Source organism: Acinonyx jubatus, chromosome E3, assembly GCF_027475565.1.
Source record: "Acinonyx jubatus isolate Ajub_Pintada_27869175 chromosome E3, VMU_Ajub_asm_v1.0, whole genome shotgun sequence".
In the NCBI taxonomy this organism is placed as follows: domain Eukaryota; kingdom Metazoa; phylum Chordata; class Mammalia; order Carnivora; family Felidae; genus Acinonyx; species Acinonyx jubatus.
The window spans coordinates 17689005-17716076 of NC_069398.1; the positions used below are offsets into that span (position 1 = coordinate 17689005).

A 27072-nucleotide genomic window follows, 5' to 3' on the forward strand; every position below is an offset into this window, starting at 1 on the left:
CGGATTCCTGCCTCAGGGCCTTTGCACAGCCGTTCCTCCTGCCTGAAGAACTCTCCTTTTGTCACCTCCTCAGAGAGGCCCCCCAAACCCCTGTGGGTGTATCTACCCCATCACCAACACCATCTCCCTCACTTGGGCACCGCCCGAAATGGCCACACATAGTTCCCCAGTTGTTCTCGGGTCTTCTGTCTCCTTCACTGGGATGCCAGCCACGGAAGGGCAGGACCAGGCCTGTCTTACTTACCGTGGAGGCCCCTGGGCCTAGAGCAGAGCCTGGGGCATGGCAGATTCTCACTGTTCGTCAAGCAACGGTGGGGCCCAGCTCAGGGCCGGAGGGATCCGGGGGGAGGCTGGCCTCTGCTTCATGATGTACGTAGGACCCCATCTATAGGACCTTCCGTGCCTCCAGCCCTGGAGGAGCCAGGAAGCGGGAGAGGGTCGAGGACGGTGTGGCAGAGCCTGCCTCACCCCTGCAGGCCGGTGTGCGCGTCTGAACGGGAACCCCGGGCAGGCAGAACTCAGAGTCTGTACCTCTGCCGTCTCGTCTTTTTAAAAAAATGAAACGATTGCGTGTTTATACTCCAGGTAGTTAAATTTCCCCTAACAAACCAGTCACTTCGTAGGTGCCCAAGAAATGTTAGCTCCCTGGCTTTTGCCTCCCACTGACCTGAACCACCACCACTGTCCCTGTTGCCATGGTGACCCCTCCCAGGGACACACAGTGGCTCCGTGAGAAGAAGTGAGTCAAGCTGGGCTCTAACCCTGGCTCTGAGCCTGGCCACCACATCTGGCCAGGCCCCCCTTCGGGCCTCAGGCTCCCGAGCCGTAAAACAAGGGCCCTGGTCTTGGCTGGGATCAGGGCGGGTGTATCAGCACCTCTCGGGACACGGTGAATTCTCTGCCCCCTCCGTTCCCGCGCTCCCAGACGGGTGCGTGCCCACGCTTGCGTTCGTGTGTACGCGTGTGTATGTGTGACCAAGTCACCGGCTGTCTCCCTAGAACAGGGCAGAAGGTCTGGGGGCAGGAGAAGGCCACAGAGGAGCCCAGGAAAGCCCAGGGCCGGCCACTTCGGGGCAGAGGTGATCAGGAAGCCCCCCACCTACAACAGATGCAGCGGGAGAAAACGGAGCCCAAACTGCTCCGCAAGCCTGGGCTTGAATTCCTGCTCTGCCGTGAGTGACACTGGGCAAGCCTCGGGTCCTCCCTTCTCAGAGTTTCTGCCCCTGAAAGTGAAAATAACCAGCCGCCTCTCACGGGGGTCTGTTTCCGGGGAATGCATGAGGGACGTGGGGGGATGCCAAGAGATGAGCACTGGGGCCCAGCTTGGGACGGTCTCCTCTCCTGACCCCTGACTCATGTCTCCATCCTTTCCAGATGAGACATCAGCTGAGCACCCCCCCTCCCCCCCCATCCATCCTGGACTGCTGCTGACCAGCCGACACCAGGCTTCAGCGCTATGGGGAGCACATCCCAACAGCACCAAAGACCACTGTTTATTGAGCAACTACTACGTCCCAGGTTCGGAGCTGAATACTCTACAGCTATCATCTCCCGTGGTCCTTCAACATCCCTGGGAGGAACTCATACTCACTCTACTTTATAGACGCGGGCCGGGCACCAGAGAGCCTAAGTGATTCGGCCAAGGTCACGCAGCCGGACTGACTGATGTGTGCTCAGAAGCCCAAGAGAGAGAAGTCAGCCTACCTGCGAGTGTAGCGTCGCTTTGAAATCGTAAATCTAATCCTATGACTTACTATTGTTCTTGTTGTTTGTTTTTCTCCTCCCCCCCCCCGCACCAAGTTTTACTGAGGGGTCTAATTGGACTTAGAACTTTTTTCATTTTGAATTTCTTAGGGGTGGGGTGCTGGCACTACCCTGTTTTCCAACCTTTAGGGTCTGACCCTGCAGTTAGTAAGGAGTAGCATCTGAACTTGCACCCGGCTCTGCCCGAGTCTGACTCTCGCCTCCTCGAGAAGGACAGACAGGTTCCTGACACCCACCAAACTCGCAGACACCCACCTCTCTGGTTGCCTCCTGAGGGGTCGTGCCTGGAAGAGAGAGGACAGAGGGTGGGGTCCCCCAGGAGGCCCAGGCCTGCCACCGCCTCGCTGGCCGCCCTCACCGAGGGGCGGGTCTGCGGGGTGGGTCTAGCTGTGGGAGGCCTGAGGGCCGCAGAAGATCTAGAAATACTTGTGTGGCCATCTAGTGGGCGTGGGTCACCTTGCAGCTACCCACCATCTTTCAAGTAGGCTTTGTGTCCGGGGAAAATTCTCCTGTTAGGAGCCCAATTCTCAAGCCCAACCCCTTTCACCAGATATGCCTACGTAGGATTCCAATTTGGGAGCAAGTCAAGCCGCTTCCCAGAGCAGAGGGTGGGTGGTAAAGGACATCAAGACGTTAGGGGCAGGCAGTAGGACCCCTCGTGCTAGAGCTCCAAGCCTGAAGAAGGATTCCCTGAGCAGCCGGCTGTCCTGATCAAGTCCCACGGGTTAGCACCGAAAGGCGCGAGACCATTTGTCAATGGCCAAGGAGCACCTTTCCTTACGGAGGTGGATTCCCTCGGCTCTCCCCAGCGTGAGCAGACAGCCACAAAGCTGTCCAAGACCGGCCCCTGAACTTGGCCCCCTGGGAGGCTGAAATTCAGGCCTGGAGGGGGGAGAGGGCAGACAGACAGAGGGAAGGGCTGGAGGGACAGACCACCTGGAGGGGCCGCGGGCATCTGTGAGCTGGTAGCCGCCCCCGCCCCCTGCCGCCCACAGCCTTCACCCGTGGCACCAAACAGCACAGAGGCCTCAAGTGCCAGTGACAGCTTTCATTCGTATTTCGCCTACCACGTCCTTCTGGGGACTGGTGAAAGCCAGGTGTTACAGGCTGGGAATGTGGCCTACAGACGCACTGAGCCTCGGATATGGGACTGAGTCCCCTTTAGATCTTCAGGCCATGCCCATCTACTAGTGGCCCTCTGGTTCGAGGGTCTAAAGTCCAAAACGAGGGCTGGAAGCCTTTCCCGCAACCCCCCAGGCACATAAGCTGCACCCCTCTGAAGTCACCCTGGCAAGAGGAGGGATGAAGGGGAGACCTTTTGAGACAAGGCAGTTTTGACGGGGAGTCTTGACAAATCTACCAGGGACAGCTGTGCAAGTTGTTCAGCGTCCGAGAAGGCCTGGCTGAGGGGACGGGGGCCCGCCCTCCACGCTCCCGGTGCAGAGCTGCCCCTGCCTAGAGGAAGAAGTGCCTTTGAAATCCACACAAAGTCTGTTTGGAGTTTGAACTTTAACTGAACGTTTTATCCAGAAGAGCCTGTTTTCGATCTGGAGAGAATGAGTTCCGTTAAAATCAGCGGGTTTTGTTTTGTTTTTTTTTTTTTTTTAAATACCTTTTTCCTGCCACCAGTTTTCCAGAGCAAAAGGGCATCAGTTAGAGAAACAGGTACATTTCGTGCACATCTGACTCCGCTCAGGGTACATTTTGTCCACCACCCGACTCAACGTGTGGCACCTGGCGCACAGTAGGACCCCTCCTCCGTTTCTGGAAGGCCGGACTCGCGTTATGTCCACGTTTCCCTGTCGCGGAGAAGACCTTCAGTGAACTAAAAGGCCCAACTGGTGAGTGATGTGTAAGTGGGAAGCGTGTCCTTGAGTCGAGGGTGAGTCAGACACGCGTCGTCATAGTGAGGAAAGCCTACACAGCCGGCCTTTCATTCCACAGCCCCCTCCACATAGAAACCCCAAGGGAACTTTGCACTCGGTGGGGCCGGAGTGCCCAGGGCCTCCCCCATCCGGACGGTCACCTCCAGACTCAGTTCTGCCAACGGCTCTGAAAGCCCCTGGGGCCCAGCGGCAGGGACAGCAGGGCCGGCCGGATATGGAGCCCTCCCGTCCTGGGCGGGCCCCCTCCTCACGCCCACCGGCTGCCTCTGCACCACACCCGGAGAAGAGACGGCCCAGGAAGGGAAGGGGATGGGGCCCGCAGACACCGTGAATGCCGGACCCCGCGGAACCAGACTGCAAGGCCTCAGCAACCCGCTCTTCCCATAGCTCGGGCTCTGGAACCCCTCCAACCGCTCCGCCCGCAAAGTGCCTCCACTCGGGTCTGTCACGAGGCAGACAACGGAGCGAGGCAGCCGCGCAGTGCCTCTGGTGGGGAACAGAGCAGGGTGTGGAGCCCTCCAGACCCACAAGTGGACCCCAGCTTTGCCGGGGACTTGCTGCTGTGTGGCCTCGGGCAAGTCACTTCCCTTCTCTGAACCTCAGTGTCCTCATCTGTAAGCATTTGCCCTGAAGGCTGGGGGGGGGGGGGGAGGTATCCTAAGGGGGTGGGTGGGCACCTGCAAAAGGCAAAGCTGGCTGCATCTGGGAGGCAGTGACGGCCTGTCTCCTGCTGTCTCTTCCAGCATGGAGGAGGCGGGAACCGTTTTTGGAAATGCTACAATACAGATCATGAAGGTAATAAAAGCCCCCAGAGCTTCCTCCGGGCTCCTGGTCCCTCCCCAGGCAGGCTTGAGAGGGAAGATCGAGATGCTCGGCACCTCCATCTCTGGAATCTGAATCCCTCCTGCTCGAGTGAAACTCAGAGGCCGGGAGCAAGGTCGCCGCCACTCCTGGGGTGCCCAGGAGTCATCAGCTCCAGCGTGGAACACCAGTCGGAAGAGGCAGGATGAGGACTGGTTGTGACCTCTGGGCCTCAGGCTCCACCTCTGCAAGATGGGGATTATGCCTTCCTCAGCGGCTCCGAGAATAACAACGGTTATCTGTCTTGACTTTTCAGGGAGAAGATGCACGTCTGGATGAGCTTCTGGCCTCAGCCCCGAGCTGGCTCCAGATACCAATGTGAGTCTGAGAGACAAGGTCCCAGCTTAACTTCCTGCGATGTTCCAGGGGACACTTGCAAATTGGCCCGCCATGGCTTAGGTTGAAAGAGCTGGGGTCTCTAGGAACCACACAGCTCACCTAAAGGGGGTGTGTGTGTGTGTGTGTGTGTGTGTGTGTGTGTGTGCGTGCGCGCGCGCGCGCACGCGCAGAGACTGAAGGAGGCAGGACCTTGCCACACACGTCACATGATCTTATTCCCGCTGAAAGATAGAGGTATGCGGATGGGCATATGGATATAAATGCAAGGAAAGGTCTGGAAGGCCACCCACTGAGACATGATTAAATGGCTTTGGAGATTTTTATGTTTATCTCCAAGAAACATACATTATTTCTATAATGGGGGGGAACTAAGCTTATTTCTATTTTTTTTCATGTTTATATTTGAGAAACACAGTTCGCACATGCAAGCAGGGGAGGGGAGAGGAGGGACACAGAAAATCTGAAGCAGGCTCTGTGAGGAGAGCAGAGAGCCCGATTTGGGGCTTGAACTCACGAACCATGAGACCATGACCTGAGCCAAAGGCGGACACTGACTGAGCCACTCAGGCGCCCCCAGAACTAAGCTTATTTTTATTAAAAAAATTTTTAATGTTTATTTTTGAGAGAGAGGGAAACAGAGGGGGAGCGGGGAAGGGGCAGAGAGGGAGAGACACAGAAACCGAAACAGGCTCCAGGCTCTGAGCTGCCAGCACAGAGCCCAATGCGGGGCTCGAACCCACGAACTGTGAGACCTTGACCTGAGCTGAAGTCCAGCGCTTAACTGACTGAGCCACCCAGGCACCCCTAAGCTTATTTTTACTTTTTTTTTTTTTTTTTAACGTTTATTGATTTTTGAGACAGAAAGAGACAGAGCATGAACGGGGGAGGGGCAGAGAGAGAGGGAGACACAGAATCGGAAGCAGGCTCCAGGCTCCGAGCCATCAGCCCAGAGCCCGACGCGGGGCTCGAACTCACGGACCGTGAGATCGTGACCTGAGCTGAAGTTGGACGCTTAACCGACTGAGCCACCCAGGCGCCCCCCTAAGCTTATTTTTAAAAAGAAAATATACCTGTTGCCCAAATGCTCACCTATGTCTGCCCTTTGTTTCATTTAAATAATTTTTCAACCAACCCCCCACCCCACCCCAGGAAGGCACCCAACGTGACCTCTGCACGAGCTTCTGGTGCCCTTCAGGGTCCTGGGGCTCAGAGCCAGCTTCCGGCCCGCCCCACACAAGGCTCCTGGCCTAACCCGGGAAGCCGCATGACCTGTGCGATCACCCACCCCACCCACCCCAAGGCTGGAGCCAATTAATTAACACGAATCTTTAAAGATGTTTCCAATGATGCGAGCAGGGAAGGGTGGAAAAGTGAGTCCCTGAACTAAAGAAATCCTTCACTGTAGAGCTGTTCACTCGAGTGCTTTTCCCTGAGGAGCCCTGAAAAGTAAGGCCAGGCGTTCTGAGCAGACACCAAGGACGTGGCTTCATAATGTTAAAAATTAGTAAGACACCTCGGTGTGACTGCAGGCCTCCTCCTGTGAGGAGAAACCCATTTGGATAAATCTGGAGAATCCTCGCGCACTCGACATTTTGGGGCACCCGCTGTGGGCCAAACCCCACACCGAGCACTGCGGAAACAGATCCCGCGTCCCCTGCCTTCATTGTGGCAGGGGATACCACAGGGGCCGTGAGGAAGGCCCTCACTGTCAGGACAGGCTCAGGGGGGGCTTCTGACTCCTCCGATGAACCAGGTGGCTGCATTTCGCCAGTGGGACTTCGTCCCCCCACATCTCTGCTGACAGGCCGGGCCCCACAGAGCCGGATGCTTTCTCTTCCAGGAGTAGGGAGACCAGAGGTCCCAGTTGACCCCTGCTGGCCCAGGATTACTGCAGAGACCGTCTGTTGTAACTCCATACATCTCCGTTTGGCAAAACAAACAAAAAACGGACGGTCACCCCTCCCATTTCCCCATCAAATCTTCGTGGCAATTTCTGAAGTGTCCAGGCAGCCCCGGCCTCACCCTTTCCTCACCCACTTGCCCTGCGGTGAGCTCGCCCACACCCTGCAGAACCGGCTCAGTGGCCGACACCCTGGGTGAAGCCCTCCGACCCGGGGGCCCCCCATCCGTTTCCTGGCCTCCCAACCCCCATCACCGCACTCAGCCACTCAGCATGCCACTCTGCAACAACCTGTCTGCCTGTCTGTCTGTCTCCTCGCGGGTCTGGGCTCCTTGCAGGCACAGGCTGCCTCACTGGCCTCCCAGTCCTTCACATGCAGCCCAGCACCCGGCTAGGAAAGGTATTCGGGAAATAACGTCTGTGAAATTCACTGCCGTCAATCGGGAGTCCTGTCAAGGCCCCAGGAGTCAACCAGAGCCATCGGCACCTTTCCTCTCCCTGGTCCCAGCCACCCTGCAGCGATGTCACTCTAGGATCACGGTGGCACTCGGGAGTGGGCAGGAAGCCTGGTCGGGCCCCACCGCTAGGCTAACCAGGCAGGAGAGGCCCCAGGATCCACAGAAGTGGGGGCTGATTTGGTCAAATGATCTCATCAGAGCATTTTGAGCTCAGACACTGTGCAACTCTGGAGTACGCTTCTTCCGAAGAGAAACCAGGCCCAGCAAAACCTATCACAAGTCGAGAACATCTGTGCCGCCAGCTTCGCGTGTGGGAACCGAACCTATGGAAATAGACAAGCGCTGAAATTTACGTGTGAGAATGTCCACAGCGCATCATTGAGAATAAGGAACCCCATAAACGAAGCGTGTCCGTGAAATGCCATCTGCCATTAAAAATGTTTTACTAGAATAGTCAGTAAAAGGGTCACAACGTGTCAAGTGAACAAGAGAGGCTGCACTACAACACGAACTCGCTTTTACAAAACCAAAAATAAAGGAAAAGCAAAAACATGTGTTTGTCCACATGTGGGAAAGAAAATTCACCAAAATATTAACAGTGGTTTTCTCTGATCAGATGCCTTTTTTTAAGTTTTCTACATTTTTTACTACAATATTTTACTCGAGGAAAAAAAAAGGCTATTGAAAAAAAGTCGACCCTCCATTGTCTGAGGCCAATGGCAGGCGAGTGGCAGAAAGTGCTGGAATTCGGGAAGCTGTTACCAGTCCCCAGCCAAGACTGACCTAAAGACTCACTGCTGTCCATCTCTGGCCTTTCCCTGTCCCCTCCCTCAGAATGCAGACAGTCCCTGGGCTTGTCAAGGGCCTGAGAATGCACCCAACTCCAGCCACACTTCTTAAGGCCTGCTCTTGTGCCCACGGAGGGGGGCGGGAGAGCCACTGCAGACAAGAGGGATCAGATGCAAGTCAGAGGATGACGACGAAGGGAGCAGACCCTTTCTGCAGGTCACCCAGACTCTGCTTGCACACCTCCAGGGACGGGAGCTCACTACAATGCACACAGCTGGGGCCACGTCCAGCAGAATTGGAACAAAAACCCCCCATCTGGGCCCACCTTACTCCCCACGGCCTCTCCTCTCCCACCCCAAATCCTGCCTCGAGTTCTGTCCAAGGGTACAGCTCTCGGGCGGCAGACCCCATCCCTTCACCCCTTCCATCTGCAAGGCATTCAAAAAGCCCTTTCATTGGCTCAGGCACAGACCACACTCTGGCCTCCCCTCACGGGCAGGTGAGGTGGTATTTATAGCCCAGGAATAATTGGATGTTAATTCTTTTCTGCAAAAGAGCGACTGGAGTTTCAATTTCCTCCTCTCCGAACTCTGAAGTGGGGCTAGCTGTAACTGGGAGGCCGTGACCGACACGGAGCAAGGGGCCACATCATGCGCACACGGGCACACACACGTACCACCCAGGGCCCCCGGGCCCCTCACCCCTGCAAGTGGTCCTTGTAAAGGCCTCAGAAGTAGAAGCCCTTCCTCCCCAGTCCTACCAACAAACCAGTGGCCACTCTCACTTTGGGTGTGCAAGCCTCTTCCTGCCAGGTGTGGGATTCCACGTTAGAATCTAGCCGAGTCCAGGGGCGCCTGTCTGGCTCGGTCAGTGGAACCTGAGGCTTTTCATCTTGGGAGTTGTAGGTTCGAGCCCCATGCTGGGTGTAGAGATTACTTAAAAATAAAATTAAAGGGGCGCCTGGGTGGCTCAGTCAGTTAAGCGACCAACTTCAGCTCAGGTCATGATCTCACACTCCTCCATGAGTTCGAGCCCCGTGTCAGGCTCTGTGCTGACAGCTCGGAGCCTGCAGCCTGCTTCCGATTCTGTGTCTCCCTCTCTCTCTGCCCCTCCCCTGCTCATGCTCTGTTTCAAAAATAAATAAAAACATTTAAAAAATTAAACATTTAAAAAAAATTAGATAAAAAAAAAAAATGTTGTCTAGTGCCGTCAGACTGGTCGCTATGACCCTCAAGGCAGGAGGAGCTGCTGACACGCTATCCCAGGAACTTCCAGACAAGAACCACTTCCACACGCAAATAGCGGCCGGACAAGGCCCAGCTCTCAGACGCACCAACCGGCCCGAGGGCCACCCCGCTACAGCCTCCCTCCTCTCCCCTGCGATCACCGCCTCTCAGATGAGCCACCTGTTGAGACCTCCGCCTCTCTGCTAACCTCAGGCGAGACTTTGGGCCACAGAGGGGCAACTCCTGCCTGGGTGTCTAGAAAGGATCCATTCTCGAGGAGGAGAGGAATGGGATCCCGTGCCTGAGGAGCAGGGGTGGTGGACCCCAGTGGACTCCACCCCCACCCCCGCCACCGGGTGACCTGTAAGAGCCAGCTCCCGCCCTCCGCCCCAGAGAACCGGGGGTCCCGCGTCCTTCGGCCGCTTCACTGAGAGGCTGTCCAAGCGGCCCTCCGGTGTGTGCGCTCCCCCGGCACAGTCCCACGCCCCTCACCGCCCTGCTCTGCACCAGGATGTCCTCCACCCGCACGCTGGCCCAGGGAGGCCCCGAGTGGAAAGACGCTCCCTGACCGGCGTTTCTATAACAACAACATAAGCATTTTATTTTTCATTAAGCTTCTTAGTTTCTTAGTATCACAATGGAATGATGAGAAAACGGGAACAAAAACCCACGAGTCTGCGAATCTCTGACAAAACGCAGAGACTTCAAGGCAATCGGAGGGGAGGGCGGGAGAGGCTGGGCAGAAGTGCCCAGATAGTCTCGCATCAGGCCTCTCCGCCGCCGGCCGGGCGGGGTGGGTGGGGGCGGAATGGTGAGAAGGTGGCACTGTCACGAGCGGTCCCCGGCGCTTCTGCCTCACGGCTGGTGTCCTCGGGAGGTGCGCGGACGGCCCACAGGATTCCCCGGGGCCTCCCTGGTGCCTGGGCGCACGAGCCCCCCGCCGGCCCCTGACGTCCGGGGGCACCCCAGCCAGCGCTGAGGGGCACCCCGAAGCCGGGTCAGCTGGGTGGGCGGCGGGAGGGGGGCGTGGAGGAGCGGGGGGGTAGGCAGCCGGTCAGGGTGTGGGAATCCGAGGAGCGGCGAGGCCCGTGAGGGGGCGCCTGTGGCGGAGGGCGGAGGCGGTGCGGGCGCGGCAGCAGCAGGTGTGTCCCGTGGCGGGCGGCCGCGCCTAAAGCTTCACAGTGCCGGGGGGCAGGCTGTCGTTGCACAGTCTGTAGTAGCGCAGGTCGTTGACCAGCCTGTGCACGTTCTGGGTGAACGAGGGCAGGTCCTGGAAGGCAGGGGCACAGCTGCAGCCCAGCCCCACCCAGCACCCCGGCTCACCCCCAGCCCCCGCCACTTCCGTCCCAGCACGCTCGAACCTTCTACGCCTCCTAGCACCCTCCTCGTACCGTGTCAGCACAGGCGCTGCGGAAGGGCCAGAAGCGGGGCGAACGCCCCCCTGGCGCTCCCCATGTGCAGGCCTGCGCATCCGCTCAGGGACCCACCCCCTCGAACCCCACCCAAGCCCGCGACGCACGGTGCGTTCACACCACCGTCTAAGGGTGAAGACAGCGAAGCGCAGAGCGATCGCGGAACTTGCCCCAGGTTACACAGAAAGCAGGGAGGGGGTCCAGACCGGACTCGCTCGTGCACTGGGGCACGCCTGCCAACGCACACCTCTCCTTCGCCACGGCCAAGCCACGTCCACAGAGTCCACCCCCGCCTGGGCCCCAGGCGGGCCCGACCAGTCAGCAGGGACGCATCGGCGGCACCCACGGGCTGCAGACACCCATCGAGAGGGCCCCTCGCAGCCGCAACCCAGACCCCACCAGAGGCCACAAGAGCACCGGGGGTCAGCCCCCTCATCTTCAGGCCGGGATCACCGGTGGCCAGAGCGCAGGTCCAAATGCGGAGTGACCCCAACGGTGCCTGCCACAGAGCGAGTGTGCACGCCTTCTGAAAGCCCAGTGGCAGGGCGGGTTCCGGAAACGGCTGAAGCCACCGACAGCTCCCCTCGCCCACCCACGCCTCACCCCGCTAATCTGTCCTCTTCAGCCTCCGCTCAAAGCCTGCCTCTTCTAAAAAGGCCCCAGCTGCCCAGGCCAGCACCCCTGCTTATCGCTGTTGAGCCGCCCTCGGCTCCCCCTGTGCGTGGGCAGTACACACCGGCTCCCGAGTGAGAAGGCCCAGCCGAGGGATCCTGCTTCCCGGCTCTAGCGTTCCCGGGCTCTGAACTGCTAACTAACGGCTGACCCTGCGGAGCCTGGGCTCATCTGTGAAATGGGATTAACAACAAGACCTGTACACGCTTCAGAAGGCTGCTGGAAGGCTCACGAGAGCCGGGACATGTGACGTGGCCGGCCTGGCGTCATCCACGGAGGGCGCCGCCGCCTGTCTTCCCAGGGAGGCTCCTCTGAAGCAGGGAGGGACTGAGCCCCAACACCCTCTCTGGGGCCGAGAGGCAGCCAACTTCAGGTACAGAGGGAACTGGTGAGTGGAGGCACTGATTCCTTTACTCATCCTCCAGGAAACAAACCAAGGGGTGTCTCTTAGATCAGTGGCTCCCAAATGCCAAATTCAAATTTCCTGGGGGAGGATACAAGAATATGTTCCTGTGTGTTTCATAAGCACCCCAGGTGCACTGATGCATATATAGATATGGAAGCCCGGCTTTCAATCGAGAAGTTGGCTGACAATGACATCACTAGAAACTGACAGTTAAATATCAGGATGTGGTCTCCAGGAAAAGGAAGGAAAAATACCCAAGTGGCTGAAGTGAACTTTAAGAAAAAGTTTAGGAGGGAACAAGACATCCCAGAAAGATTCCAAGACAAGGGAAAACAGGACCTGAGTCTAAGAAAGCACTATCCTGACACACGTCACAGACGAGACGGGCAAGCGGTGAGAGGAGTCTGCTCCAGCAAGAGCGATGTGTAAATCTGAACACTAAAGGGGAACCGTGGGCAGGCTGCTCCAGGGTGGGAGGCAAGGCAGGGATGCATGAGGACGTGGGAGAACGATTTCGTTTTGCCATGTGTCAGCTGGTGAAGGACGAAAAGGACTTGTTCCGTGGGAAGAGTTCCAGGAAAAGCCTATCGGGCAAGTGAAGAAACCTAACGGCTGAGAGAGGAAGCAGGGCAGGTGAGTGCCCAGGAGGGAGGCGCCGGGACAGAAGCCGGGTGCCACGGGACCCGGACACACGGGCAGCGCTGGCTCCGTGTGCACCCACAACCACCCAAGGTGCTGCACCGGGGGCCACAGAGCCCACCCTCCCACCACGTTCCCTGAGCGGGCAGCGAGGGGGACAAGGGGGTGTGCTGCAGGGGCTTCTCCGAGGACCCGGCAGCAGGTCAGCCCACATGGAACCGGGAGGCCTGGGGAGAGCCCAGAGGCCCATCTCGAACTCTGGGGACTCAGAGACTCCTGAACACCAGTCTTCGCAGCCTGTCTGCGAGTTCATGACCCGTGAGGGAACAGCGTCCGGATCCCGGGGGAGAAGCACAAAGAAGCTGAGGCAGTCGGACTGCTGGGGCCGGGGCCCAGGGGCTGACGTGAAGAACACACACCGGGGGAGGCGTGTGCCCCTGCGTCCAGCCGCGGCACCAAGTCATTTAGGAGCCACCGGCGGGTACAGACCACTGCCCCTTCCTCCCTGAGCAGGCCCCAGGCGTGAGAGCCCTGGCCCGTACTCCCTTTAGCCTGGCCTCTCTCTCCTCACCCGATCCATCTTGAAATTCCGCCCCAGCACATTTTTCTGGTTGGCATCCACACCATCACAGCTGGTCAGAAACTCTGGGAGGAAGGCTGCAAAGAAGCCGTCAAAGTCCACAGAGGCCATGTTGTAAATGGCAATGCCGATCTCCTCCTGCAGAAGGTCGTGGGACTTGTGAACCAGGACCTGTAGCAGCACGTTCACAAACTGAAACAGCATGGTGGTCCGGAAGATCTTCTGCAGACAGAGAGGCCTGGGTAAGCCAGGGCACAAGGGCCCGCTCTGCCCCTGGGGCCTTGAGGAGGGTGGGACTCCACCCGCCCCCGGGGCAGCTCTGACGAAGGGCCCTTCCCGAGAGGGGGCACTGACCTTGTGGTATAGCTTCTGCTTGGTATTGAGAGTCTCCAAGTAGAAGAGATTTTGTTTAAATAGGTGGATATCAGGCTGGAGAAAGGACTGTCCGAAAGCCTAGAAATAAGACCACCGTGTTATAAGCACCATTTAAACCACCTCAGACCAGGCCCTCAAGGGCCCCCGCCCCACACCAAAAGAATGGGCGTGCCACAGGCAGTTCCTCATGCCCACCGGAGGGCTAGGGTATCCACTGCCTTGATTCTTCTGCTCAGATCTTGGAATGTTCCTGTGTAGCCTTAGCTCTTTTTTTTTTTTTAATGTTTATTTGGGCGGTGGGGGGGGGGGGGGGTGATGCATGAGTCGGGGAGGAACAGAGAGAGACGGAGACACAGAATCCAAAGCAGGCTCCAGGCTCTGAGTTCTGACACCAGGCTCGAACTCACAAGCGGTGAGATCATGACCTGAGCCGAAGTCGGACGCTTAACTAACTGAGCCACCCAGGCGCCCCTAGTCTTAGCTCTTAAGTCCTCCCTACTGGGCCTCACTTCACATCTTGGTTTCACCTTGGCCTTTTGGAATAAACCTCCAGATCCCTTCATGGATTCTGCCTGTGTAGCGAGAAGCTGCCCACCCTCTCCTCGGCGTCCCAGCTCTTATAAACCACAAATCCTGGGAGGCTCCTTCAACGAGCTGCCTCTGCTTGGGGTTAAGCAACAGCAAAGTGTTAAACTGCTTTGTAATTTCTGGGCTATGAGCTATTAGTTCAAGGACAAAAAGAAACGCCCCCCCCGGACCTGACCAAAACCACCCCCAAACTGATGACGTATAAGCCCCCACCCCTAACAAGCTGCTGATTGCTCTGTCATTCTGACCCCAGGCCCCTGAGCTACAAGAAGGGGGTCTTATAATGCCTGCTATAGCAGTGACATCTCCATGATGCCCAATGTTTTATTTACTTTTTTAAGTTGGGTTTACTGAAGTGTGTGACACAGAAAAACTCCTTCTTTCGGGGTGCACTGCTGTGTGACTGGTACAGGGTCATCTAACCACCATGACAATCAAAACACACATTTCCATCTCCCCCCACCCCTCAAAAGTGTCCCTGGTGTCTCCATTAGTAGTCAGCCTTCTCCCCTGCCCCTGGGCGACCACTGCTCATTCTCAGTCCCTCCAGTTTTGCCTTTTCCAGAATGTTATATGATGTAATGGAATCATATGCCATGTAGCCTTTTGGGTCTGGCTTCTCACCCAGTACAACGTGACCTATGTTGGTGTTGGTGTAAGAATGTTCCTTTTTACTGTCAAGTAGCAGTCCATTATATGTGTGTGCCTCAGTTTACCCAATCACCAGACGATGGATATCTGGATTCTCTCCAGATTTGGGCAATTATGAAAATAGCCACTATAAATACCCGTGGACACGTGGCATGAATATGTTTTCATTTATCTTAAGTAAAATGCTTAGACGTAGGATTGTTGGTCAGGAAACTGCCAGACTGTGAAGCCGTCTTCCAAACTGGCTTTTACCAGTCCCGAGCAGGGGGCCAGCCATCACCAAGAAGGCTTAAAAGCAAGGCTGAAGATGGGGATAGGAGGGGAGCAAACACTTGAATACTCCACACCCAAGGCCCCACCGGAGACAGAAGGGCAGCAGGAGACCAGGCGTAGGGCTCGTGCTCATCCAGACTTTCCACACTGGGAGCGTGTGCTGACTGGGGCCTAAAGGGGGTAAGGGGAGAATCCCTCTGCCCATGCTGTGAAGAAAACCCTGCACTGAAACAAACAAAAGGAGAACCCTCTACTCCAACCTAGGCTTAGAACAAAAAGTTCTACAATCCAGTGCAGAACGAGGATAGTGCTGGAAAGCAGCCACGAGGCAGCCTGGCCGCCCTAGCCTCCCACGGCGGGAGACCACTTGCTTCACAGGGCAGTGTTCCACCAGTATAGTGCGGTACGGGCCAGGATGATCTTTTTTTTTTTTTTTTTAATTAATTAATTAATTTTAATGTTTTATTTATTTTTGAGACAGAGAGAGAGCATGAGCAGGGGAGGGGCAGACAGAGAGCGAGACACTCCAGACACTCCAGCTCCAGGCTCCGAGCTGTCAGCACAGAGCCCGACGTGGGGCTCGAACTCACGAGCCGCGAGATCATGACCTGAGCCGAAGTCGGACGCTCAACCGACTGAGCCACCCAGACGCCCCCTGAATGACCTTTTAAAAATGCAGATCACTGGGTCCCTCTCCAAGGGGGAGTCTCCCCAAGTGACTCCACTCAGCTCCCAGTCAAGGAGGCCTCAACAGCTGTGCTGACGGCAGGCAGTCCCCTCGCACTTGGGAAACACAAGTGCCAGCTGCTGAGCACACGCTAACTCATCCAACCTCACAATAAACCCATCAGATAAGCAGCATTCTCCCCACCTGATAGATGGGAGAGACTGGGGCTCCAAGAAGTTAATTAACTTCCTAGGTCGCAAGAGGTAGTAACCAAGCTTCGACCCAAGACGACCTGGCTTCCCCATGTGTCAGGGAAGCAAACTAAGGGACGGCCAGCCAGTGGCCCCAGCTGGTGTCCAGGATGAGGCCTGTTCAGCCCGGGATCACACGGCAGCCTCACCGGCTTTTCCAGCACGTTACCTGCATGATGGCACTGAACTGAGGCTCATTCTCCATCTGCTCCTCAGCGATCCCCCTCTGGACACTGGCCAGGACAGTGGACTTGAAGAAGTACCTCCAGTTGTGATGGAGCGTCCGGAACAGGAGTTCAAACAGCTCAGCCTTCACATCAGGGGAGGGGCGCTGTGGAGACACACAGACCCTCAAACCTTCCCTTCCTGCGGCTCAGGGGGGCCACTCACAGCCTCAGCTCCGAGCAGCAAGGAGGCCCGGGCAACGCCTGATAACAGCAAGCAGAGTGTCAGTGTCCCCCCACACTGCCGTCTGGTCCAGTCCCCTTCAGGCCAGCAGTTCAAACCAGGTGTACTTCCGCAGAGACACGATGCCCGGGCCAGTGCCAGGGTCGGTGCCCTTTTTCTGAGGGAAACCCTCAGCCCTCTAAGCCGGGAAAAAACGGCTACCAAATGGCAGAGCAATGAGCGATATCGGTTTCCTGTTTAGAAAGCAGCTGATCCGATCTGTCACCTCTTCTTGGCTGTGTTGTTCCTTCCCCCAGGATAAAAACCGCTGTCCCAGCTAACCTGTTGACCCCATGCAAGACAAGTAAGAAGCTTTAAAAGCAGTTCTGCTGTCTACGGAAGAGGAGTCACAGAGCACCTGGAAGGCACAGAAAGCAGCGTCAGGGGACCTCGGAGGAGGCAGCGTGTGGCGCTGAGCGCTCTCTGGGCCTGTGTCCCCGGTCACCGGCAGCAGGGTTCTGGGAGGAGGGGAGGCTCAGCAGTATTTTTCTAACTGAACCAAAAATCTCCAAGTCATTGGAGGGCATGCCAGGTCACGGTATTCCAGATGTCTCTGTAGAATTCAAAACTGTAAGCCCCAGATATATTTAATTCAGCCTTGATTAAAATTAAATTGGGACCAGAGGGCACGAGCTCCCATGGCAGGAATCCTTACAGGGCCCAAGCGTGTTTAACGATGCAAAGCAACTCACTCACTTAAGCCTTAGTTGGGGGACTTAAAAAGGTTAGCTCTTAACTATCACATAAAATTTAGTTAAATTCACACTTATTCTGGATCTTGTCATGCTGAATGTAGGTTTTCTAAGGATGTGGAGTGTTTCTTTAACAACAAAACTTTTACATGGTTCCAAGCACTGGCCTCGTATCCTTGAGACCGGTGCATGGGCTTACTAATATGTCTTAACAAGTACGTCTTGTTACGGTGTTTGCCGGAGAAAACCACATATTCACCTAAAGTTAGAAGCTATTTGCCACGGAGACTGATCTTACTCGCTGACCAGCCTCGCACTTAACCTGCTGTGTTTTCCCTAGACTAGTTCCAAATAACTCGACCAACACAAAAAGACTGGACCAAGCTAAAGGCATTCTTTTCTGGAAAAAATTATTTTACAGAAAAATAACTAACAAGTGAGCTTTAAAACACTGCATTTTCTTCACTATCTCGTTCCCTCCTCGGCTGCAGAAGCGAGGCAGCACAGGGGACCACCCCAGCCCCTCATACCTCGGCAATGATGGGGTACACCTGCTCCATGCACAGGGAGATGATGCTGGGGAGAAAAGGCTTGAACACCTGGCCAGGCTCCTGGACCACCACCTGCAGGATCTTCAGGAACTTCTCCACCACCCGGCAGCCAGTGCTGCCTTCGTGGAGGATGCTCTCAGCCAGCTGTTCTCTGCAGACAAGGGGAAGCACGCAGTAGCCAAAGAAATGCTCTCTGGGGGGGCCAGCATGAAAACCAACGCTCACGGCAAGTGAAGAGAAAGGAGCAGAAAGTCCTAGGTTTTGTGGCCGGCCCCACCCCTCCTTGTCCCCTGGGAGTCTGGAAGCCATGGACAGCGGGTCTGTGGTTGGTTACCTGGTAAACATGTTGAGGAAGGTCTGGATGATCTGCTCCGTGAAAGGCACGCCCATCTGTACTCTAAGGCCTCGGAACAGAGTGAGGAAGAAGCTCAGCATCTCGTCAGTCACATCTAAGCAGAGGCACAAAGCGAACGGTCAGAGGCGCGAGCACACGAGGGTAAGTGGAAGCCCGGGGCCTGGCTGACCTCCTTTTTTCAATCTGCACTATCCTCTCTCCCGAAGGCTTCCTGCTGGAAGAAATTTCCCCAACACCATCGGAGCCGTGGTGCAAAGCGGGAGATGACTGAGGACATGCTGGGACGACGGCTCTGGCCTTGCGAACCTCTGGCTCACTAGAGGAAGCGAAGGTCACCTTGAAGCCTCCCTCGCCAGCCGGCATCCAGCGACACCGAGTTTTCACTGCAGGTGGGCCATTTTGTGCTCACGCTGACGGAGCGATTCAACCGGATCAACACCTGAGTGCTTCTGCCATTTGGCTCTCTGATCGCTAATCGCCGCACTTGGGTCAGAGGTTAAGTGGCTGAAAATGGATAATGACTGTGTATTCAGGCTGCGTGGCCCTCTATTATTAATGGTCCATTATCATTAATGGACCAATAATGGGACTAATTGCCGAAAACGTTGGTTACGTTTCCTCCGGTTCCACTGGCAGATCTCAACGATCATCTCGTCCAGTGTTCTGGCTCTAACCTCACACACTCCGCTTACAAGAGGCAATCAGTGAATGCTTGCTGACTGACAGGCCCCAATAGTCCTCTCCGAAGACTGACGAGGCTGCTGTAAACGCTCTCCCGAGAGCCAGAAAGAGCCTCTATCGGGTGAGGGAGGGAACCAGGTCGGCAAAACCCACCTTGCCATCTAAGGAAATACGCGGCACTCGTGGGAAAAAGTTCCTTCCCCTCCTTTACAGAGCCCCCTGCACCTCATCCACTCGTGGCCACGCTGGTAGAAGGCAAAGACTTAGAAGCGAGCCCCAGGTAGACGCCCCAAGTGACTCCAGGCCACACGACACAGGCGCAAGGCCCAGGTGAGGGCTCCACGGGGCCTCAGCCCCTCTCCCCCACCATGAGCGTCCCTGCCCTCTGCCTTCAGAACCCGGGCCCGCACCGCCAGCTCCTTGTGTTCTGCCGAGCTGAGCAGTCGCTGTGGGCCTTGCAGGCGCCTGCCAGCAGCTCCTACCTGACTGGTGGATAAAAGCTGGAAAGAGGGCCAGGGAGACTTGCACGGATTCCTGCAGCGACTGGTAGCAGATCTGCCGGGACTTGGTGGACTCCCCGGAGATGCTGTCCACGATGTCTTCTAAAACACTGAGCGTCTGGTGGATAATCACTTTGGCTGCAAATCGAGATGCAGTGCATGTTATGACTTGTCGGAGGATAAAGCAGGGGGCCGGGGAATACCCGGGAGGGGGCGAGATTCGCAGAAGTATTCGGAGGGCAATCGCAGAAACCCTGCTGAACGAACACAAGTCTCTCTTCATGGGCTTCTCCACCTCTCCCGTCTCTCTCTCCCTACACCCTCTTCTTTCTTCTTTGTTCCACCAGGACTCTGGCTGCCTGCTTGCTCAGATTTTTGCCTCTCTTCTGCCTCTGTCCACCAGAAACAAGGCCACCCAGAGGAAAAGATAAAACGTGGCCCCCAGTTAGGTGTCTAGATTCTAAGACGGTGAACGGACGGGTGAGACTGGGCGTCCCAAGGTAATCACCCCAGGCGAGAATGGACAGATGCAGATCCGACACCCCTTCCACCCGACGTGTACCTCCCCACCTGGCGATCGGCACCAGCACGCCGCTGGCCCACCTACTGCTGCTACGTTCGTGAATAAACTGCCTGTTCGCCCCTTATCCTACTGGGCCTGGGGCCTGACGATATGTATGATTATTATGGTATCATATGATGTTATCAACAATATACGCTTCTAATGAGACCCTGATGTAAACGCGATGCCTTCAGGGAACACAGAGAAAGCAGAGGTGGTGGCCAGCAAACGGGCAGGAGCTCAGAGGGCACGGAAAGGGCCCTGATCAGAGGTGCCGGATAGGAACCACAGACGGGCACTTGACGGCCCTACACCCAGACAGGCTCCTTGTCAGTACACCGGGAATAGCCAACAGCCCCACCTTCACGGGGCTGCCGCGAGGATGAGAGACAAGGTTGAGAACGTGTCTAGCCCAGTGCCTGGCACATCGGAAGGTCCAGCACAGGGAAGCTGTCACCATTCCTCAGCACTGGTGGGGCTGGCTCCTCCCCTTAGACACGGAGCTTCCCACCAGCTGCCCTAAGAAGCACCCCCATGGCTCAGCCTGAGCTCAGCAGACTCAACGCTGGCAGAGCTCCAGAGGGCGGAACCAGAGCTGGGCTGAGGGCTGGCCTCTACCTGGTGGGGCTCCCTGGGTCGCCCTGGCCCCTCAAGCTCACCAGCCTCTGCGGCGGCTGAAGCAGCTTCCAGAGAAAAGTAAAGCCGAAGGAACAGATGCTCTAGAGGAGCAGGTTTGACTCCTGACTCCACTAGATTCTGTCTCCTCATCTGAAAACGTGGACAGAGAGAGACCACCGCCTCACTCAAAGGACTGAGCATGAAAGAGAAGAATGGCTCACGACGGGCCTGCTTCTCTAACAGCCAGCCACGTGGACCTCGGCAAGTGCACACAGGGCACACGCATCCAATGGAAGGAGCCCCTCCCTCACAGCTGCTACAAGGACCGGGGCCAGGAAACTGCACTCGGGTCAGACGTTTCACCAAGACGAAACAAGGCACAGGGAAAGCAGTTTGGGGGAAAAGCCAGTAGAGTTAAGAGACCAAAACTTGACCTCTGATGTGTAAGGAAACTGAAATAACCAAAGCGTATTCATAAAAATGTACAAGAGCAAACGGAACGCACCGTTAAATATGTAGTAACAGGAGAGATACATAAAGTGTGATACCTTCCATGGAATAGGATATTATCAAATCATTAAAAACAATGCTTTTCAAAACAAAGGGGTGATGTCGTGCAGGACAAGGATCTGGAAGCATTCAGAACCAGATCTGACTCCCGACCCCACCACCTTCTCTCTGATCCTGAACAACCTACACCTGCTGAGCCTGGTGGGGGAGGGCGCTTCACAATGGAGAGACTGGCAGGCACTGCTCAAAGCAAGTGATCCCAGAGGGCATGCCAAAATGGGACACACAGAAGTGACACAACGGGAGGTACACGTCACTGCCCAGGTGGTATTCACACCCCAACTGCTGGAAACAATCGGACAGAAAAGATTATGGGACATTTTACATGGAAATGGGTTTGGACTCTTCAAAACTGTCAATGTCAGAAGAAACAAAAAACCAGGAATACTTTTCTATATTAAAAGACTGAAGAGGGGCACCTGTGGCTCAGTAGATTGAGCGTCCAACACTTGATTTCAGCTCAGGTCTTGATCTCACAGTTCGTGAGATGGAACCCCATGTCGGACTCTGCACTCACGGTGCAGAGCCTGCTTGGGATTTTCTCTCACCCTCTCTCTCTGCCCCTCCCCCGCTTCTGCACTTGCTCTCTCAAATAAACAAACAAACAGAGATGTGACAACCAAACAGAACACAAGCTCCTTGACTGTATCTTGGACTTTTTAAGAAGCAAAAAAGGCCACTTTGGTAACACCTAGGGAAAACCTGAACATGGTCTGTGTGTTAGATGACATTACTGTAATGTCACAACTTGGCTGTATTCGTGGTGTTTGGGTTACAGGAGAGAACACCTTGTTCTCACTCAAAGACAAAGGTTAAGGTGTCAAGGATGAAGTGTCGGTAACTTCCTTTATTTAAAGGGCTCTGCTAAAAAGAGGAAGTGTGTGGGGAGGTGGGAGGAAACACGAGTGTGGCAAAATACTAACAAGTGGTAAATCCTAGTGAAAGATACACGGTTGTTCCTTTGCTTCATCCTTCAACTATTCTGTAGGTTTGAAAACTTTTCAAAGTACTAAACTGGGACGGGAAAAAACACTCCAGGCCTGGATTTGATCACTTGCGGCAGGAGAAGACGAACCTCACAGGGCTGCAGGGAGGACCACACGACGTAACGTACATGAAGTTCTGGGACCCCGCCTGGCACGCAGCGAACACCCCACAGACATTACTCTAAGTCTGTGCACCGTGGGAACCATGGGTTCCATTCAGCACATAGTTCCAGCAGGTGGTGGCACCCGCTCTGCAGTGAAGCCACGGCCGCGGAAGCGTATGCTCTGGCCGACGAAAAGTGAGCGGAGATACAAGTGATGGGTGTCACCTGCAGACCAGTGCTTTAAGAGCCACTGCACAAGCCCCCACGTCCCTGTCCCCGTGTAAGCACAGACTGCGGGGCGGCCTTCAGCGGCCTGGGTCGCTGAGTCACCAGGAAAATAAGCAGGACGTTCTCCAACCCCCGTGGCCCCAGCCGAACACGCAGTGTGAGCGAGAAATACATCTTTCTCCTGGATTAAGCCACTACGCTTTGGGCACTGTTTGTTACCACAGGGCAAACCTACCCAACCCATGCTGGCTGACTGACATAAGCACGTGTAAAATAAAGAGACAAAAGACCACTAGATTTTCTGAAACACGACCCCACACTAGCTGTGTGTAACCCCTGCGCCAATGACTTCCTCTTACCCGAGTTTCCCCAGGGGTAAAATCAGGATAATCAACAGTGCCTAACTCGTAGGCTGATGTGGAAATTCAATGAATTAGTGAATGTAAAACACTGAGAACCAGGACCAGGCAAACACCGGACCGTGAAGGCTGGTGCCAGCTCGGCCGGAGGTGTGGTGGCGGGGAGAGGACCGCCCAGGCAAGGGCCCAGCGCTCAGTACACCCTCACGAGCTCCGCTGCTCCCATGCAGCTCCAGAACTAGAAGACATACTTAAACAGAGAATAGGGATGACAATGAGAGAATTAAAAGGGTGACTTTCTAAAATACTAAAACCAATGAGATTTAAGAGTTTTCCCCTTCTTTATACTATTCTAACATTTTTGTACAATAAGCATTATGGTAATGTCCCTGATTATGAAAATGATGATTTTTTTAAAAAATGCTGGTATTTATTGCTATTTTTAACATTTGTTGACATTCTATGAATGATGTTATCCAATAATGTTCCAATACTTTCTCACTGTGAAAATACTGTATTTTTTTAACATGTACTATAAAATTTGTACATCAGAGAAATCTGATGCCTTCTACTTGAACTGAGTTCTCTTGATTCATTTTTCTCTCCCTTTTTAATATAAATAATTAAACTTGAAGTGCCATTTGTGAAGATACCAAGTTCTTTCAAAGCCTCTGAAATACATGCATTTGGAGAAAGGTTAAAAATAGTTTCAAAAGACAGTTCTTAGATCTGCTCTTCCCAGTGAATTGCTTTGATTGCTTATATAAGTATCTGAAACGGATCAGTCCCTGTACATTTTTTTATCCAAGGAAGGCACCGTTGACGGTTTACTTATTTTTGACATTTTAACTAAGAGAAGGGGTGTCCCACATTCAGGAAATAGGTCCAGCTGACGCGTTCACAGAATTCCACAGAGAAGCGGCTTCTACCGCCGAAGGCTGGCTCTCCCACTTTGCAGCTGAGGGACTACGGACAGATGAACGAATGCTTCATCGGCCACAAAGGAAGACAGCGCCTGGCCTACCTGTCTCCCCGGGCCATCCCCGGCTCTGGGACACTTACTGTCATCCAGTGGCATCTTCCTCTGTGGGGCCGCAGCACTGGGTTTCAGATCGCGATAGTCCCGTGAGAGCGCGGAGATGAGGCTGGCGTGGTTGATGGAACGTACGGGCCACTGCTGCTCATTCTCAGGCAGGTTTGGCCACGGAAGCAGCAGGATGTTAGACAGGGCTCGGCACACCAACACCTGAGCCTGGAAGAGACCACCCCCCCGCCCCAGGTATCCATCAGAGGGTTAAGAGCAACAGCCGCGGCACCGGATGCAGCCTGGGCACCCAGGGCACACGCGGAGCTCAGGCCTCCGGGCTCCTTTCTCACAGGCTGGGCCTAAGGCTTCGGTCCAAATCTAAGGTAAGGCAGGGAGGAAAGTGAAAGTGAAGCAAAAACACCACGCCTCGGTCCAGCGCGTTCCAGGCCCCATCCTGGAATGTCATTTCCCGGTGCTGTCACTGCCCCTCTACTCTGGTACCTGCAGCATTACAGGGTGGGGGAGTCACAGTCACTGCAGACGCTCGGTCTAACCAGTCCCTTAGCTGCTGGCTCCCAACACCCTCGGAGGAGCCGCTGAGAACAGGGCTGAGAGAGAGAGAGAGGCTGCCGGAGAACCTCTTACGATCAGTGTGCCTTTGGCGCCAGGTCAAAAGCAATACTCTGCCACCCCGGGTGCGCCCAAGTAACTGCTCCGACTCCCCTTGGACACCACCTGTGTCTTGTTGGTTTTTAAACTTCCAGCCTGAGCCTCCTGAAGGATTTTGTGAAAATCCTTGTCTGGAGCTTCTCAACCCTAAGAAAACAAACGTAACAATGGACTGTTTTAAACCAAAAGGAATGCAAAGAAGACACTGACACCAGCCAAATCGCTGGCTCTCAAAGCAGCGCCACCTCAGCACCTATCGGGAGGGTCTTTTACATCCTAATCTGCACACGGCCTGACTGCGTCGGGAAGGGCCTGACGACAGAGCACGGAGGCTGCCCTAAGTGCCACCTGGGAGGAAACCGTCTCTGGCGGCACAGCCCGTAAGCTCTGAGTGCGAAAGAAAGGCCAGACTCCTCCTGCTCAGCCTCACGGCTCCAGGGCCCATGCAGCGTGGCCCTGGGGTCTCACCTTATCGACAAGTCGCTGAGCAGAGGCATCGGTGATTCTGTTGAACACTTTCTGCACCGCGGGGATGCTGATCAGAAAGACAGGCCGCACGGTGGTGGCCAGTGAGACCAGTAAGTGGCACGCAGATAGCAGCAACTTGTCTTGGACCTGGAGACAGAAGAGAACGTGTCGGTTCACTAGCTCTCCCGCGAGGCTGCGATTCGAAGAACCCTGACGAGGCAGTCACAAGCCAGATCTGCTGCCGGGCTGTCGTTCCACATAACTCAGGATCTGTGTCCAAGAAGTTTCCGGGGATGGCGCCCAGCAACGAGGCACGCTCCTCTGTGCCACGTCGCAGCTCCTGACCTCACGCCGGGAGCACCACCTCCAGTTCCTCCTGTCCTTAGTCGCTGGCACCTCTGGGTGCGATCGCTTCTCAGCTCCAAAAATTCCACGGCAGGCTCCTTGGCGTGTCATTCAAACTACTCGGGATTGTTCACCTCACTCCTCCCGCTCCAACCAAGCCAACGTTTCTCTCCACCCGCCTTCCAACACTCAACCGGTCACGCCAGGCTCTCCTGCTTCCTCCCCTCCTCGTGCCAATCAAAAACCTGGTTCAAGGACCATCTGCCCTTTTCAAATTAGCAAAAGAGAAAACTCTTTATAGATACGACGTAATGCTGGTAAGACTGGTAAAAAACAGCACACCAAAGAGTCACGGGCATGCAGTTACTTTCGAAAGAAATATTATTAGAATTTCCTAGAACCACACATTATCCCTAACCTTTAACCTTTAATCCCGCTTTAAGCAAATCATCTAAAAGGATAAAGCTAAGTGCATACGTGCATTTCAGAATGACCTATGGTGATTTTTTTCAAATGCAGGCAACATTAAAGTCCAGCAGTGGCTGGATACATCATAAATTATATAAATCCCCCCTCGTGGGATATTGTAACTCATTTACAAATTACAATTACAAACTGAACAAAACCTGGGGCACCTGGGTGGCCCAACTGATTAAGCATCTGACTTCCGCTCAGGTCATGAGCTCATAGTTCATGGGTTCAAGCCCCACGTCGGGCTCTGTGCCGACAGCTCAGAGCCTGGAGCCTGCTGCAGATTCTGTGTCTCCCTCTCTCTCTGCCCCTCCCTCGCTCACACACACTCTCTCTCTCTCTCTCTCAAAAATAAACATCAAAAAAAATTTTTTAACAAGCTAAACAAAACCTTACGGAAATCAATACACTGTTAAGAGGAGGACAGAATGCTACGTAGGTTAAGACTACAAAAAGACAGGGCCCAGTTGGTTGCTTGCCCAACTCTTGATCTCAGCTCACGTCATGATCTCGTGGTTCACGTGACAGAGCTCCAAGTCGGGCTCTGCGCTGACAGCTCGGCGACTGCTTGGGATTCTCCTCCTTCTGACCCTCCCACTCTCAAAGCAAATAAACTTTAAAAAAAAAAAAAAAAAAAAAAAAAAAAGACGAACACCTATATGCTCCATAATATAAGCTGAAGGTTTTCTCAAAGGACAGCTGAGTAGAAGCTGTCAAATTTACTTGGATGCACCTTTGACCCGGTAAATCCACTTTCCGGAACCCATCCTACAAGGATGTACATACCAAGAACTAATTTCCATCAACAGGAGAATTATAAAACATTCCCACTACCAAACAGCAGTGTTTTAGAATGAGGGATTAAAGAGTACCATAAATTTTCGGTCTATAATTTAAACAGTGTTGAACTTCTTCACAATGAGCATGCATTCATGTGGGACTGAGGTTAAAAACTTAAGCTACCTTTGAGTTTATATGGACCACAGCTCAAAAGGAACATGAGACGACACGTGGTTCTATGGTAGTGCTGAGAATTATGGGTCTAACACCATGCGATATTTTGATTTTATAGTAAGTGGGTATGTGGACAAAAGGACAAGGACTTAGATACAAAGTGTAGCCCTTGGGGCGCCTGGGTGACTCAGCTGGTTAAGTGTCCAACTCGATTTCGGCTCAGGTCACGACCTGGAGGTTCGTGGGGCCAAGACCCGCGTCAGGCTCTGCGGTAACGGTGCGGAGCCTGCTCGATGTTCTCCCTCGGCCCCCACCCCCCCCACCCCCCCCGCAATAAACAAACTTAAAAAGCGTAGCCCTTGCTGCCTTAGGACCTTGGTGCTGATCAGAGGTGTGACGGCATCCATGGTGGTGGAGACAAGCGTAACAAACTGCTGTGTGTTCTGCCGATGAGCTTCGCTGCAGTACTGCGCTAGCCAGTGAGAGTACGCCTGGAGAGCAGCCAGGGACTGGGCGTGCCTGCAAAGGGGAGAGAAGATGCGATTTCAAAGGTTAAGGTCAAGACATATGAGCATCAAACTTGTGTCCACAGCAAGTAAGGATTCCACTCATTGCCATTTCCGTTCTAAGACACGCGAGACGGCACAGAAATCACGTACTTGCTCAGGTAGGACCTAAAAATCAAAACTCATCATCTAAATGTTGCCACCACTGCCTGTGACACAGAAAGCAGTCAGTTCTCTATGAA

General features: G+C 54.7%; 1 protein-coding gene and 1 long non-coding RNA gene across 8 annotated transcripts in view; one reads left to right on the forward strand and one right to left on the reverse strand.

Moving 5' to 3' along the window:
* The first annotated feature begins 354 nt into the window (after window positions 1-354).
* Window positions 355-1753, forward strand: LOC128313686 (uncharacterized). The gene is made up of 2 exons (XR_008294707.1): window positions 355-1172; window positions 1519-1753. It is a non-coding gene; the product is annotated as an uncharacterized LOC128313686 (long non-coding RNA).
* Window positions 1754-9797: 8044 nt separating this feature from the next.
* Window positions 9798-27072, reverse strand: part of XPO6 (exportin 6) — a 102687-nt gene continuing 85412 nt past the window's right edge. For all 7 annotated transcript variants that reach the window (XM_027051113.2, XM_027051112.2, XM_027051114.2 and 4 more), the window contains exons 15-24: window positions 26699-26843; window positions 24555-24701; window positions 23453-23642; window positions 18946-19101; window positions 17762-17876; window positions 17407-17578; window positions 15907-16068; window positions 13287-13385; window positions 12924-13154; window positions 9798-10493 (exon numbers count right to left, since the gene is read on the reverse strand). In XM_027051113.2, coding sequence (XP_026906914.2) covers window positions 10392-10493; window positions 12924-13154; window positions 13287-13385; window positions 15907-16068; window positions 17407-17578; window positions 17762-17876; window positions 18946-19101; window positions 23453-23642; window positions 24555-24701; window positions 26699-26843 — 1519 coding nt within the window. In that variant the 3' untranslated portion in view covers window positions 9798-10391. The remainder of the gene's footprint in view (window positions 10494-12923; window positions 13155-13286; window positions 13386-15906; window positions 16069-17406; window positions 17579-17761; window positions 17877-18945; window positions 19102-23452; window positions 23643-24554; window positions 24702-26698; window positions 26844-27072) is intronic.